Below are 16,800 nucleotides of genomic sequence, written 5' to 3'. Positions count from 1 at the left end.
TGTTTTTTTTTTTTTTTCTGGAATTGACTTTTGAGTGTGTCTCATGAATTTGGGGCGAATTTGTTTTCATTTCAGAGAGGTTGCTGCTTTCATTGATTTTCGAGACAGGGTTTCTCCATAGCTTTTTGGTTCCTGTCCTGGAACTAGCTCTTGTAGACCAGGCCTACCTCTGCCTCCTGAGTGCTGGGATTAAATGTGTGCACCACCACTGCCCGGCCTTACAGACGTTTCATGTAGACAAACCTAGCAACTTTCCTTTTAGGAAAAATCCCTTCTCCAGGAGTATATCAGCTGTGTCTTTATAGAGTGTCTTAGTTGGGGCTATTGCTGTACAGAGACACCATGACCACCACGGCAACTCTTCAAAAGAAAACATTTCATTGGGGTGGCTTGCTTACAGTTTCAGAGGTTTAGTCCATTATCATCATGATGGGCAGCGAGGCAGCATTCAGGCAGACATAGTACTGGAAAGGTAGCTGAGAGTCCTATAATATCTTGCAGGCAACAGAAAGTCAACTGCTGTCACACTAAGAGAATCCTGAGCAAAAGAGACCTCAAAGCCCACTTCCACAGTGACACACTTCCTCTGACAAGGCTACATCTCCTAACAGTGCCACTCCCTTTGGGGGTCATTTCTTTCACATTTGGGGGTCAAGTTCTTAGTGTACTTCAGTAACTCTTCTCTTTGATAATTTTTTAAAAAGGTTTTTTTTTTTTTTGTTTATTATGGTGGTGTTCTGCCTGCATGTGTTCCTGCAGACCAGAAGAGGGCACCATACCTCATTACAGATGATTGTGAGCCACCATGTGGGTGCTGGGAATTGAATTCAGGAGTCTGGAAGAGCAACCAGTGCTCTTAACCTCTGAGCCATCCCTCCAGTCCCCTCTTTGATGATTTTGGTGCTGATAAATTCTTTTGACTCACCCTTGTCACTGATCCACCATATGCAGTCTTGTATAGCATTTTGGTGAACCATTCAGGGAATCCATGGTCACTTTTTTTGTGCCTACTATGGCTAGCTGAGCAGTTTGGAGGCAGCTGATGGCCTCTGGTTGAGACAGCATGACAGAGTGGCCCTGAAGACTGCCAGACAGTGATCACAATCTACCAGTGCTCTATAACCTAAGGAGTTGCTGGTCAAGGTCCTTTGGTGGAACCTGAAGGCAGAAGGAAAGATGGCTACTATAGTTCCTAAGGGTAGGGCATCACATCGCCTTCCTCTGAGGACCTTTTTATTGTCTTGTGGCATGATTGTCATTGACAACTTTCCCAGGGCAAATCCACACATATAAAGGACTCTCTCTTCCTTGTTCGCTTCTCACACTTTTCTTTCTTTTTGTCTTTTTTTTTTTTTTTTTTTTGAGACAGGGTTTCTCTATGTAATGGGGGGGGGTGGTGGTGGATAAAGCAGCAATGGCAGTAGATGCCTAAAACCTGCAGCAATATAATAATAGCTTAATAACGTGCATAAGTGACCATTGGTGGTTATGTTATAAATGAAGCTTAGGTTCAGCTCCCTTTCGATAAATAGGTAATTTCTTTGTTGTTGGTTTGTCTCCTGACATTTAGGATGAAAAGGTAAAGAGAAACCAGTAAATGGGGAAAACATAAAATGATATAAGAATGAAGATATGTCCTTAGTAAGGAATGCTGAAAATGGAATACTTCTGGAGAAGGAAGGACTACTGTATGGCAAATTAAGATCTTATTCTAGTTAGCTGTGCAGGCACACACCTGTGCTCCTGGCACTTGGGAGGTAGAGGGGAGAGGGCCAAGAGTTCAAGGTCATTCCTGGCTACAGGCATTCAAGGCTAGTTTTGCCTGGTTGAGACTTGTTCTCAAAGACTTTCTAGAGGCTGATAAGAAGAAGGGGGGGGTGTAAAGAAACTTATCACCAAGCCTGAGGACGAGAGTTGGATTCTCAGAACCCACCTGGTAGGAGAGAACTGACTGCCAAGTGCCAAATGTGTCTACATGCACATGCACACGTGTGTGGGCACACACACACACACACACACACACACGCACACAAATGAAAAGGAAAGTGTCCTAATGTAAAAATGACAAAACCATAAAGCACAATTATACCACAAAAGGCCTGAGTAAGATAAAAAAAGGTGAAACTTTAAAATGGTCTAAGTATGACAATTAATAGTAATAGAATTCCTAAGGTCAAAAGTCATTGTGCTGGTATGACGCTAAAAAGAAATCCCACACATACGCTATGAGATTTGCATTGTTATGGATCTGGGTTTATTGATACAAATTTAAGGTCAATTTTGTTATATATGTATTTCTGCTCCTGATTAAAGTATTGGGTTTGGACAGCTCATTTAAAATGTAATATATAATTAAGAAATAGAGCTTAATAGATAATCATCTATAATAGTCAAGCTTATAGTCATGTTAGTTAGATTTTCTTGATGGACAGATATGTATTTCAGATGGATAGGCATTCTTCAAACCTTTCTTCTTCTTCTTCTTCTTCTTCTTCTTCTTCTTCTTCTTCTTCTTCTTCTTCTTCTTCTTCTACCTCCTCCTCCTCCTCCTCCTCCTCCTTCTTCTTCTTTTTGTTTTTTTGAGACAAGGTTTTTCTGTAGCTTTGGTGCCTGTCCTGGAACTAGCTCTTGTAGACCAGGCTGGCCTTGAACTTACAGAGATCCACCTGCTTCTGCCTCCTGAGTGCTGGGATTAAAGGCATGCGCCATCACCACCCAGCTTCTTCAAACCTTTCAAAGACTACAGAATATGGCATTTAAAATGTTTTAAGAAGTTAGGACTTTTTATGACAGTGAGGCACATATGCTCCTGGCAGCACCAATTACTTCAAGAGGTAGATGGGCATCGAAGAGGCTCCTTATGGAGTTTGTTAGTCATTTGGACAAGAAACTGCTCTTGCCTGGACTGCTTGATGAACTGGATGTGCAGGACCTACAGAATTGACTGCTAAAGTTGCCTAAAGAAGGTGAGACAGTCCTTCAGGGTTCCTGCTTCATAAAAGAGTCTGTTAGACATTCTGCAGGACACAGAAGAAAGTGACTGACAAACTGCCAATATTGGCGGAACTGTCTTCGAAATTTCCTGTTTCATGGAAAAGTCTACTAGATACTATGGGCCTGTAGGTTGAAGATGGATCCCCCAATGGTACAAAAGAACTTTGGGTGACTATCCAGGCAGCAAGATGTCTCTGTCAAATTCTAGAGTTTTGGAAGTTGCTTATAATGCACTTCCTGTTAACTTAGGTAATATTATATCCTTCTGGAGTCTTTGATGGAGTTGAAGAATAGATAGTTATAATTTTCCTTAGTCATGATAAAAGATAAAGTAGATATAAATATTGTAACTATAATTCTTGCTTAATACCTGTTTTGTTATATGTAATTTTACTATGTTAAAGTTAAAGCCTTCCTTTTTGTTTAAACAGAAAAGAGGAAATGGTGTGGGAGGTCCTTCTGTCTATGTGTTGCTTTCATTGGTTAATGAATAAAGAAACTGTCTTGGGCCGGGTAGTGGTGGCACACGCCTTTAATCCCAGCACTCGGGAGGCAGAGGCAGGCAGATCTCTGTGAGTTCGAGGTTAGCCTGGTCTACAAGAGCTAGTTCCAGGAAAGGCTCCAAAGCTACAGAGAACCCTGTCTTGAAAAACCAAAAAAAAAAAAAAAAAACCTGTCTTGGGCCTGTGCAGGATATAGAGGTAGGCAGGGAAAACTAAACTGAATGCTGGGAGAAAGAAGGAGGAGTAAGAAGCCATGTAGCCCCACCAGAGACAAACATAAGAACTTTAGCCGGTAAGCCACAGCCACGAGGCAATACACAGATTAATAGAAATGGGTTAAATTAATATGTAAGAGTTAGCCAATAAGAAGCTAGAGCTAACGGGCCAAGCAGTGATTTAAATAATATAGTGTCTGTATGATTATTTTGGTTCTGGGCTGCAGGGATGAACAAACAGCCTCCTTACAACACTGATATAAAACGAAAATTTAGTCCTGTCTGAAAGGGAGAGGCCCTTAAGATGCCAGCCTGTGATGGTAACATTCACAAACATTGCGTTAAGGACAACTATCTTGCTGAACAGTGGTGTGGTGTGGTGTATGCCTTTAATCCCAGCACTCAGGGGAAGAGGGGGACAGAGGTAGGTAGATCTTTATGAGTTCAAGGCCAGCCTGGTCTACAAAGTGATTTCTAGGACAGCCAAGGCTACACAGAGAAACTCTGCCTCAAAAAACAACAAATGGACAACTATCTTCTAGTCAAAGTAATGATTTATGTTGTCTGCGAAGTTCCTCAGGCTTTTATCTACTTGGGAAATGTAACAAAATCAGGATTTATTTTAAAAATGCATTTGTTTTTGTCAAACTTGATCTAAATGTTTTACAAAAGCTAAAACTAAAGTCTATTATGTCCTTTTTAAGACTGGTAAACCTGTGCTTTCGGGTATTCAAGAACCAAACCTTGGATACTTAAACAGAAGAAGATAAAAGGGCTGAGTGGACAATCAGTATTTGGTCCTTAATCTCCAGTGCCAACCAGGACCCAGGGGACTACGAGACTTCTTGAGAGGACTCTCAACATCCCAACACCAGAAGTCACCCTTCCTTTTGGAGAGGCCATGGAGACTCCAGAGGTTAGACTCAGATCAATATACAACATGCAAAAAAAAAAAAAAAAAAAAAAAAAACATTAAAGGTGGAAGGGAATCTTATGCTGCCTGATGTAGGAGCTGGGAACCATCCTAGGTCCTGCCAGAGTAGTAAGCATTCTGAGCTGCTGAGCCATGTCTCCAAGCTTTTTTTTCCCATTTATTTATTTATTTTAGAGAAGGAATCTGTAGAACAGGCCGGCCTTAAACTTGCTTTGCAACCAAGGACCTCAAATCCTTGATCCTCCTGCGTCTACCTCTCAAGTGCTGGGATTATAGGCCTGTGTTAACATGCCTGGCTCCATCTCAGCCCTTTTGAAGTTCTTCACATAGGCCCTCCCTTAGCAGACATGTCCAGATCTCCAGCTGTGATCCAGTTACAGGTCCTGTCACCCTGGGTTCCGTCCTACCCACAGAAGCCCAAGCAGCCTGCTACTGTGTCACATACAGTGACTGTTTCTTCTTTGGATGACACCTAGGGCAATGGTACACCTTAATAAATGCCCAGACCTCCCAATAGCCAAGATGTTTGTCCACTTGCCTTTCTCAATTCTATGATGTAATCTTCTAATATCTCTTTTCCTATTTATCCTTAGGATTATACAGGACTCAACTCACTTCAAGAATTTATTGTAGGGGCTGGAGAGATGGCTCAGCGGTTAAGAGTACTGGCTGCTCTTCCAGAGGTCCTGAGTTCAATTCCCAGCACCCACACGGTGGCTCATGACCATCTACAACGGGATCTGGTGCCCTCTTCTGACATGCAGGTGTACATGCGGAGTACTCATACATAAAATTAAATAAAGTTTAAAAAAAACATTAAAAAAAAAGAATTTATCGTAGCTGGGCAGTGGTGGCACATACCTTTAATCCCAGCACTTGGGAGGCAGAGGCAGGCAGATCTTTTTGAGTTTGAGGCCAGCCTGATCTACAAAGTGAGTTCTAGGACAGTCAGGGCTACAGAGAAACCCTGTTTCAAAAAACAACAACAAAAGAACTTGTGCTATATCTGTTCCTCCAGGGAAACGCACACACGTGAAGACCAGAGGACACAATGGGTGTCTTCCTCAGTTCTGCTTCTGTTTGTTTTGAAACAGGATTACTTACTGAATGTGGAGTTTGCTGTTTTGGCTATGTTAGCTGGGGAGTTAGTTCCAGAGATCGACCAGCTCTTCCGTAGCCTAGACTGGCTGGCCAGTGAGCTCCAGATATGCATCATTATCCCTCTGCCACCCCTGAGTGCAGACATGCACCACCATGCTTGCCTGGCTTCTTACATGGATGCTGGGAATCTGAACTCAGTTCCTTACATGATCGGCAAGCACTGTAGCTACTAAGCCATCTTCTCGCACTAATTAACTAATTATTTTGAAACAGGCTCTCACAGTGTAGCCTTGCCTGACTTGTAACTCTAGGTATGTAGACTGGGCTGGCCTTGAACTCAGAGATCCGCTTGCCTCTCTCTTTGAGTGGTGGGGTTAAAGGTGTGCACCACCATGCAGTCTTAGGGAGAACTTCCTAGACTTAGGTTACCACCTTGAGGTATGGCCCTCATCTTTACTGCTTTCCCCAACATTGCTGGGGTCCTATGCTAGCTCTAGGGTTTTCTCATCGTAACAGTCACTTTTTTAAAAGTATTTATTTATTATTTATACAATATTCTGTCTGTGTGTATGACTGCAGGCCAGAAGAAGGCACCAGACCTCATTACAGATGGTTGTGAGCCACCATGTGGTTGCTGGGAATTGAACTCAGGACCTTTGGAAGAGCAGGCAATGCTGTTAACCTCTGAGCCATCTCTCCAGCCCCATAACAGTCACTGTTAAACTCCTTTGCCATCTTCCTAGACTCACTTTGGGAAAGCATCTGTCCTTCTCTACCTTGCCCTTCTTTGGCTTGCCCAGAGGAGTACTGTCGTGGCGGTATTAGACCGGAGGCCTACTCATTTCATTGTTGTCTTGCTCTCACTCCAAAACAACCCCTCCCTCAGAAGTGTGTCCTCCTTTCGCCTTGTTGGGCAAGCCTTAAAATCTCCAGGCCTTCCCACAACACATGGAACGTGTTTTAGGTGTTCACGGCTTTCCTGGCTAAGATTCCAAATCTTTGACTCCTTGCTGTGTTGTCTGTCTCCTCCATCCCCCTTTTGATGTTTCTCTCCCCACTCTCCCCAGTCATGAACAGGACTAGCTAGCTATCTGGTCTGACCAGCAGAGAGATTTGATACTGTAGAGATGGCTCTCTGTCCCAAGCTTTTTGTTTTAGGCTACCAACCAGCTCTCGAATCACGACACAGAGATTTATTAGTTATGAATGCTTGGCCTACAGATACTTCCTATATTGCTTCCGTCAACTTATGTTGAGACCACAAGGCTAAAACATAACTAATTTTTTTCTTTTCTCTTTTTTGGCATAACTTAATGATTCTTTTTGGCCTTTTAATAATACTAAAGGTAAATAAGAGAGATCATTGGCATTCTGGTAAACATAATATGTGGGCCCATGAGATGGCTCTCAGGTAAGGTTGTTTGCTGCCAAAACTGATGACCTGGATTTGGTTCCCAGGACCAAGTATGGCCCACTTTTCTCTTGATTTGGGGGGACCTGGACTGTCAGGCACCTTACAATTGATCCACTACCCAGAAATCTGTATTGATGACTACTTCCTTGGTGCCAGGCCAAAAACTTTCAGTGGGGACTCTGGGATCCTTCCATCCTTGCCAGCTGCTGACACGGCTAGGCCCTGAGGCCAGCCACTGCTCTCTACAGGGAATCAATTGGTGCTCTTCCTCCCCACTGAATGGGGGCCTGCTGTACAAATGCTGGCTGCTGTCGCTGAGGCCCAGCTTGCCCGTGTCTCAGATTCTCCATCTGTAGGTGCTCTTTACAACCTAGGCTCCTTTCTGGAAAAGGCACGTTCGCCTTCGTACCCACCCTTGCCCTGAAGTGTAGCAAAAACCCAGTCCTAAATGCCTGATATTCCTGTCGGGGTGCACAGTGTAGCATGGGCCGGTTGGAGAAACAAGGCTCCAAGATGAAATTTTAAGGCCTATGTTACAGCAAGAAGGTCCAGCTTCTCTGGTTGACTGAACCTAGAGCAGCTGTACAAAGGCACATTTACTGATTCTTACACAGAGTGTTTCCTCATAACAAGGTCCCTAATCTAATTTACATGCCCCCATGGCTTGCTTGCTTTATTTATTTATTTTTATTTTTATTTTTTTTGTCTCCCGCGTGACAGGCAGGGATACTCACCACTATACAAACGAGGATATTTATTTATTTATTTATTGCAATACACAATAATACAGGAGCCTCAGGAGTGCCTGAGGCATCCTGTGACCAAAGTCCTGGGATAGGTGCAATGCCTCTTCAGCAAAACAATTCTACAAATCATGGAAAACAATCACTGTTTCCCACAAATATCGTTCAAGGCCAAACATCTGTTCATTCTAATGTCCACCCTAGATACAGTGACTCTGCTAAATTCCTACAACATATCCCAAAATCTGGGTCACTAGCCACAATCAAGTGTTAGAACAGACAACTACTTGATAACTCTGCCGATATGCAGATTTTCCTGCTCCATTCTTAGACGACTTTTTGGAAAATGAGAATTTCAACTGTGGGGATGAATATTGAAATACCTCTTGTCTGACACTCTATGTAGAAGGCCTCAGTAGTCACTCTAGAGGTACAATGGAGCCTCAACTTCCTAGAAGGAATGATCCTCCAAATCCAGAAGGTTCAAGTCATCCTTAATTCAAAGAAAGGAGGCCACCTGAGCTCCCCTTTGTAAAACTTGTTACTTCTGGATTGACGCTTCAGGAAAAGTAGAGAAAAACTCTCAAAAGAAACCAACCAGTCAAACACTAAATTTCAGTACTCAAGGCCTGAGAGCTGGAGAGATGACTCAGTGGTTAAGAGTGTATACTGCTCTTGCAGAGGACCTGAGTTTAGCTTCCAGCATTCACATGGGATGGCTCCCAGCTGTCTATAACTCTGACAGCTCTGACCTACAAATGCGCCTGCACTCATTACAAACACCCTCTCCTCCATATACACAATGAAACACAAAATCTTTTTTAAAAAATGTACTCTAGACTCCCCCCCCCCCAATTGGGGGTCTAGACTCCTAGGTAGCTTCTCCAGATGGGCCGGACTTTCTTAGCAATCACAGCCTCTTTATTTCCTTCCACCACTGTCCGTCCGTCCATCCATCCATCCATCCATCCATCCACCAGAGACAGCATCTCTGGTATCCCAGGCTGACCCCAGACTGGTGTGTAGTAGTCAAGAGTGACCTTGAACATTTGATCCTCCTGCCTCTACTCCTGAGTTGTAGAATTATCTGTAATTGATACCACACCCAGTTTCTGTAGTGCTAGTACTCAAACCCAGGGCCTTATACACACCAATTAAGCTAACCCCAGGCTTTTCTTGTTTAAAGTTTGCTTTGTGTCTTTGGCCCCTGCTTACAAACCTTTTGGTAGTATTGTGTTGTCCTGATTATTGGCCTATCTGTTCCTGATGGTGCTTGCTCAGTGACATCAACCATTACCGAGGGCCTGTCTGCCACAGCTGAGGATCTTTTGATCTGACGTCACCATACAACCTTCAGTTTCTTAGACAGCTACTTCCTCCCTTCTCCAAATGGTTCTAGAGATACTCAGCACTCTTGTGATCCTCTCACGAAGAGCAATGCCAAGCAGGGTCTGTAGTGCCCCTATCCAGTCATGAAGGAACTTCAGATGACAAATCTTCATCATGCCTTGTCTGTGATCATATTTAACTTGGGAGATGTGGGAGAGGGGGATGTGGACACAATTTTGGGACAGATGGCTGCCCAGAGTTACTCTTATTTCAGAAAAAGCTTCTTCTTGCCTCAGGATAGAATGAGTTCAGAGCTAGACTACTGGCTTCATAGCAGGGCTGCTACCTCACAAAGAGTTAATCATAAGACCTAGATGCTTTTTGTCTTAGGATGTCTTGACACTACTGAATTGCATTCTACCTGTTAAGGAGCATGCTCAGACATCAGGAGGCTGACTACTTAGAGATCCATAATGTCTCTGGGAGCTCTGGGTCTTTCCAGTGTATTTTCTTTTTTTTTTTAATATTTATTTATTATGCATACAATATTCTGTCTGTGTGTATGTCCTCAGGCCAGAAGAGGGCACCAGACCTCATTACAGATGGTTGTGAGCCACCATGTGGTTGCCGGGAATTGAACTCAGGACCTTTGGAAGAGCAGGCAATGCTCTTAACCACTGAGCCATCTCTCCGGCCCCTTTCCAGTGTATTTTCATTCCTTTAAAAAAATACTGTGTGGGAGCTGGAGAGATGGCTCAGTGGTTAAGAGCATTGCCTTCTCTTCCAAAGGTCCTGAGTTCAATTCCCGGCAACCACATGGTGGCTCACAACCATCTGGAATGAGGTCTGGTGCCCTCTTCTGGCCTGCAGACGTACACACAGACAGAATATTGTATACATAATAAATAAATAAATAAATATTTTAAAAAAAATACTGTGTGCATATGTGTGTCTATCGTGTCACACAATGTGTATGGAGCTCAGAGGACAACTTTGTGGACCCCGTTAGCCCTTTCACCTTTACATGGGTTCCAGGGATTGAACTGGAGTCAGCGGGCTGGCACAGCAAGCACCTTTACCCACAGAGTCATTTTGCTAGCCCTTGCAGTATGTCTCCTCTCCTTTTATTTTTGGTGACAGGTTCTCATGTATACTGGGCTCAAACTCAGTAAACTGCCAAGGATTTTCTTGAACTTCCCATCCTCTCGTCTCTGCCTCCCGAGGGTTTGGACTACAGGCACGTACCACCACACAAGGCTTTATTGCAGTGTTAGAGATCCAACCTAGAGCTTTGTGCATGCTAGCGAAGAACTATACTGACTAAGCTATACCCCCAGCCTCTGCAATGTATTTAAGTAAACGTTCTGGTTGCTCACTCTGGTCTTGGCAAAATCTTTTTGTCCGTCAATATCTACAGTCCTCTACACATGGTCTTTCATGGCACAGGGTATCTCAGAGAGCACCTGCTTCTACTGTTTTCATTTGTAGCAATAATAGGAGTCAGAACCTTGGGTTTGGCTACAGTGTTTGATCTGCTACACCCCACCTGTCCCGATATGTGTTAAATGTAATGGAAATTCCTATTCATAACCACTATTAGGCTATCTGTGGACGCAAAGCACCAAAGTCACCAGGGAGAAAAGTCACGTCTTTAAAAAGTAATGACCTTTTGAGGTCGGACTGGTTTACTTAGCGAGTTCCAGACCAGTTAGGACTGCATAGTGAGAGCCGGTTTCAGGAGAAAAAAAAAGTAATAACCTAAGTCCACGGGCATAAGCAGTAGTAGTCGGTAGCAGTGGTTTCCCGCTCTGAGTTGGTGCGTGGTGCACCGGTAATCCCAGCTTTTGGAAGGACGGTCGCTCAAGGTCATCTTCCACCACACAGTAAACTGGAGAGAAGCCCGCCTAGCGACGTGAGACCCCGTCTCAAAGACAAGTTTCTTATTCTGGGTCTGAAAGTCTACAGACGCCTTGTTTTGCTGAGGCCTGCCTTGGCTCGGGGATACCCCAAGATCTGAATGTCCTTACTCCCTAGCCCGACAGGTCCCACGCGTGCTTCCGCAGTCCACGTTCCTTCCGCGCTCTAGAGGGAGCCCGCGGGCCCCGCTTCCGCAGCGGATACGTTTCGGAGGGGCAGCCGCCTGGGGAGGACTTCGTTCCAACACCTGCTGGGCCGCGACCCTGCCTGGGGACGTTCCGCAGTGTGCGCCTCCCCACGCCACAGCCAGGCAACCCTCGGCCCCAGCGGCGCGCAGGGTGGAGCCCGGCTGGGACCTTGCTGGCCTACAAAGGGCTGGCCGCGGGGCCTCCGTCGCTCGGGGCCAGAACAGCCACCCACCTGCCAGCCAGCCAGGGCCCAGGCTGCGGCCGTCCCCTCCCGCCCGGCTCCGCGTAAAACCCGGTGCGGAGGCCGATCCCCGGCTCCCTAGACGCGGCGCGGCGCGGAGGACTGGGCATGCGCAATGCGCAAGGCCGGCTCCCAGCGCCAAAAGGAAGCGTTCGCGGAGATCGCAGCGGCTGCGCCGGGGTATGCGGAACGGGCTCGCGTGGCTGCTGCACTCTGCGCTACCCAGCACCTTGCGCTCCATCCTCGGCGCCCGCCCGCCGCCCGCGAAGCGACAGTGTGGGTAAGCGCCCCGAGCGCCCGGGCCCCACGCGGCCCGCGGGTCACCGTGGCTGTGCTGTGTGTGCTGCTGCAAAGTGGTGATTCAGCACTTAGCGCCGCCGCCGCCCCTCACGCCGCCGGTCCGGCCCGCCGGGTGCGTGGACGTCCGCGCCGAGGCCGCCTCTGGGGACCGGGAAGGGTCGGGCCTGGCGGGGAGGGCGGACGGGGACGGTGCCCTGAGCGGACGCCACAAGTGTAGCGGGGCTCGGGGCCGTCCGAGGCAGCGCGGCTGCTCTGGGAGCCGCGCATTCCCGCTGTCGTCCCGGAACGGTCGGCCACCTGAGGCGGGCCCCGGTGCCATGAGGTGGGGGTATCCGGGGAGTCGTGGGAGACCGCTTCTCACCCTGCAGCGCGGTCCCCGCGGGGACCGAGTTTCCTGGACTAGGGCAATGAACGTTGGGTGCTGTAAAAGTTTGCCTGCCTGGTCGGGAGTGAGCGTGAGCAGACAGGGGGACTGGGGAGCCGAAAGATACCTTGGGAATCCCGTACAGCATCTGCCTTGTTTTACACCTAAAACAAGACAGGTTCAGAGAGAGTTCGGTGATTTCTCTTACGATTGCAGAGATTACGGCCAAACCAGGTTTCTGATGCACGTTATTTTTCGCTTTGTTTTTTGTTTTGTTTTTGCAATTAGTGGCGTACTCCCTCCGCTTTACCCCGCTCTGTGTATACTACAAATTTTCAGTCTTGTAATAAAGGCGTAAGGTATTTTTTATCTCCTTTTTTCTTTTCTTTCTTTTTCTGTGAATCAAGAGAGATAGTGAGTTCTACTAAGATCACTATTTGAAGCCCTCCCGATTTTTAGTAATATTTGACCTGCCGAATGCAGCGCACTGTGGCGGGTCTTTGTGTTCATATGTGATCTGCCTTCCAAGCAACTTTGATTTTGGCTGAAACCATTTGACAAGCGATGAGCTTGGCAATGGACAGTCAGGAGCAGAGTGAGCGGCAGAAGGTGGGTTAGGGGGTCTGGACTGATCTTTGAAGCAATGGCGAAAGTTATGGAATCTGGGCATGTGTGGACGTAATCCAGGCCAGGTGTACTGGTAGTTTGGTGGATAGTGAATAGGTTAGTTGAAGCTTTGGGGAATTTCCCTGGGGGAATTAAGAAGGCACAAATGCCGTATAATGCTACCCTGGGCCTTGAAACTCCCGTCCCCGGAATCTTTAAATAATAGTGAATATTAGGGTTTCATTAAGAGTTTCGAATTACACAAGTAATCCCTGTTACTTGGGAGGTTGAGGCAAAACGATTGTAATTCAGGACCTGCAGAGAGAGTTCTAGGTCAGCCTCGGCAACCTAGGGAGATGCTCTTAAAAAAAAAATCAGCAGGGCTGGGGATATAGCCCAATGGGTTCTTGCTTGTCTTACTGTGTGCGGGGGGCCCTGGGTTCAATCCCCGGTACTCCTCTCCCCTGCAAAAGCTGACGGGGTGGGGTGTGATCTGATGGAACTGGGAGTTTAGGAGATTTGATGCAAAGATCTGTGTGTGATGAAAGGGCGTGCGACCGGAGGCAGAGAACGATGCCTGCCGGGCCTACTCTTTCCGGCCTCGACTGTGAAGGCAGCAGCGTTATTAGGCGGGACTAGTGGCGATGAGGAATTTATGGAACTTGTTTTCCCTCCCTCCATTTCCCACTACACTATAAAATCCTTTACAGTGTGGAAAAACAATCTCTGGGAGAAGCGGGTGAGGTAAGCATAGGCTTTGTACCTCTGTAGTTTCCCAAGTTCCGGAATTAGGAATACATGGCTTCTAGAATTAAAAAAAAATGTTTAAAAGACAAATTGTTATATAGTTCAGACTTTTTTTTTTTAAATCTTGTCTGAACCTCTTGAGTGCTGGGATTATAGACAACTTTCAGATTTATTTATTTATCTTTAAAATAAAGACGCAACCTCACATAGTCCAAGGTAGCCTGATCTTCCTACCTAGCCAAGGATAACATCTGGATTCTCCTCTTTCCATCTCCTAGGATTACCTGGGTGTACCACTGTGCCTGGTTTATGCAGTGCTACTGAATAAAGGAACTAGGGATTGTTGGGTTCACCAAATGAGTTCCTTCACAGCCTTATTTGTGCTTGTGAGACAAGGTCTTACTACATAGCCCTGACTGGTGTGGGACTTGGAACTTTTACATAAACCGGGCTTGCCTCAGATTTGTGATCTTTGTATTTCTGGGGTTATAGGCATGCTCACCCATGCTGAGCTAAGATTTGTAGTTTTAAAGGGAACATCTACTTTAAGTTTTATTTATTTATTTTCTTTTATGGTTTTTCAAGACAGGGTTTCTCTGTAGCCCTAGAACTGTCCTGGAACCAAGCTGGCCTCAAACTCAGAGATTCACCTGCCTCTGCCTCCCAAGTGCTGGGATTAAAGGCGTGCGCCACCACCGCCCAGCTCACAACAACTCTTATTAAGAAAATGTTTGGGGACTGGAGAGATGGCTCAGAGGTTAAGAGCATTGCCTGGTCTTCCAAAGGTCCTGAGTTCAATTCCCAGCAACCACATGGTGGCTCACAACCATCTGTAATGAGGTCTGGTGCCCTCTTCTGGCCTTCAAGCATACACGCAGAAAGAATATTGTATACATAATAAATAAATAAATATTTTTTAAAAAAAGAAAATGTTTAATTGAGGTGGCAATTTACAGTTCAGAGGTTCATTTCATTATTATCATAGTGGGGAGCATGGCAGTATGCAGGCAAACATGGTGCTGGCTACATCTTGATCAGAAGACAGCAGGAAGTGGACTGAGATACTGGGTGTTGATTGGGCATGTATGAGACCTCAAAGCACACCCCCACAGTGACACACTTTCTCCAACAGGGCCATACCTACTCCAACAAAGCCACACCTCTTAATAGTGCCACTCCTGTGAGCTTATGGGGACATTCAAACTACCATATGAATGGTTCACAATCACCCATAACTCCTTTTCCAGGGGATCTGATGCTCTCTTTGGACCTCTAAGAGCATCAAGCACCCAGATGGCACACATACATGCAGGCAAAGCACACACACAAAATAAAGTGAATAAATGAACTGAAAATTAAAATAAATATAGTGGGGTACTCTCGCGCGGGCTGGAACCAAGATGGAGGAGTACGCGAGGGAGCCGTGCCCCTGGCGAATCGTGGATGACTGTGGTGGTGCCTTTACCATGGGTACCATAGGTGGTGGTATCTTTCAAGCCTTCAAAGGCTTTCGAAATTCTCCAGTGGGAGTAAACCACAGACTCCGAGGGAGTTTGACAGCTATTAAAACCAGGGCTCCACAATTGGGAGGTAGCTTTGCAGTTTGGGGTGGACTGTTTTCCATGATTGACTGTAGTATGGTTCAGATAAGAGGCAAAGAAGATCCCTGGAACTCCATCACTAGCGGTGCCTTAACAGGAGCCATCCTGGCAGCAAGAAATGGACCCGTCGCCATGGTGGGGTCGGCTGCCATGGGAGGCATTCCTAGCTTTAATTGAAGGAGCTGGTATCTTGTTGACAAGGTTTGCCTCTGCACAGTTTCCCAATGGCCCTCAGTTTGCAGAAGACCACTCGCAGCAGTTGCCATCAAGCCAGCTGCCACACTCACCCTTCGGAGACTATCGACAGTATCAGTAGGACATCCTTCCCAGGAGGCCTGTGCTGACTGGACTGGAGTTCAGTAGGGTTTCAGAAGATCAAGTTACAGTCTCTTTAAAGCCGTAGGTGGGGCAGTGGTGGCCAAGCGGGCCATGAAGAGACATTTAGCACATTTTTCTATTTAAAAGAGACTCAGAGGGGAGAAAAGATACTGAGTTTATTTATTCACACGTGGATTGCATTTGTGATCAGAATAAATGTCTAATGCATTTAAAGAGCGTATATATACACATGCTTAGGAGATAAAGGACCAATGGGCAAATAACAGTGAAACTCAGCCATCATTTCCTTCAGGACTCCTCTGCCTGGTATTTTGTGTACAGTTATTCAGACAATAAAAGGTTCCTGGGACTTAAAAAAATAAATAAATAAATAAATATAGTGTGTACCATTATGCCAGTCCTAATTAGTTTTAAACATTTTATTTGTATTTTATGTGCATGAGTATTTTGCCTGTCTGGCAAGTGCACTGTGTGTTAAGCCCACAGAGGCCAGAAGAGGGCACCAGATCCCATGGAACTGGAATTATGCATGGTTGTAAGCTGCCATGTGGTGGTGCTGGGAAACACTCAGGCTCTCTGCAAGAGCAGCAAGTACTCTTAACTGCAGAGCCATCTTTCCAGTCTCCTCTCTCTCTCTCTCTCTCTCTCTCTCTCTCTCTCTCTCTCTCTCTCTCTCTCTATGCAAATGTGAATGAATGTCTGTGTTTGTGGAAGCCAGAGGAGGGGTCCGACCCTTTAAAGCTCGAGTTATAAGCAGGTAGTTTGTGAGCTGCCAGACACTGAATGAACTCCAGTCCTTTGGAAGAGTAGCCAGTACTCTTAACTAATGAGCCATCGTGCCAACGCTCGATATATTTTCTGAGACAAGGCCTCTTGTAGCCCAGGCTATTTTTTCTTGCCTCTCCCTCCAAAGTGGTTAATTAAAGATAGGCATCCACCACTGTGCCCAGCCTCTGTGTATTTTACTTGTAGTTAGACTTTCTTTTCCTGCTGCTGTCTTTCATTGATGAAGTCCAGGGCATTGATGAATCAGAGCTTCAAGGATGTCAGAGAAGGAAATTCAGAAGGCTCAACATTACTTACTGAATCAAGTCAACTATTCAGAAAAGCTATACATGGGAGGCAGAGGCAGGAGAAAAGCTATACATGGGAGGCAGAGGCAGGCGGATCTCTGTGAGTTCGAGACCAGTCTGGTCTACAAGAGCTAGTTCCAGGACAGGCTCCAAAACCACAGAGAAACCCTGTCTCGAAAAAAACCAAAAAA

General features: G+C 45.9%; 1 protein-coding gene and 1 pseudogene across 2 annotated transcripts in view; both read left to right on the top strand.

The window, feature by feature from the left end:
- Nucleotides 1–11,203: 11,203 nt before the first annotated feature.
- The window catches only part of Ide (insulin degrading enzyme), a 90,229-nt gene continuing 84,632 nt past the window's right edge, over nt 11,204–16,800 (top strand). The window contains exon 1 of one of the 2 annotated variants that reach the window (XM_013348066.2): nt 11,204–11,859. In XM_013348066.2, the coding sequence (XP_013203520.1) occupies nt 11,762–11,859 (98 nt within the window). In that variant the 5' untranslated portion in view covers nt 11,204–11,761. The remainder of the gene's footprint in view (nt 11,860–16,800) is intronic. The other variant, XM_005352190.3, reaches the window with a different exon arrangement.
- LOC101989469 lies at nt 14,960–15,895 on the top strand (annotated as a pseudogene).

This window comes from Microtus ochrogaster, chromosome 8 (assembly GCF_000317375.1).
Source record: "Microtus ochrogaster isolate Prairie Vole_2 chromosome 8, MicOch1.0, whole genome shotgun sequence".
Lineage (NCBI taxonomy): Eukaryota > Metazoa > Chordata > Mammalia > Rodentia > Cricetidae > Microtus > Microtus ochrogaster.
This window is presented reverse-complemented; position numbering and strand designations above follow the sequence as displayed.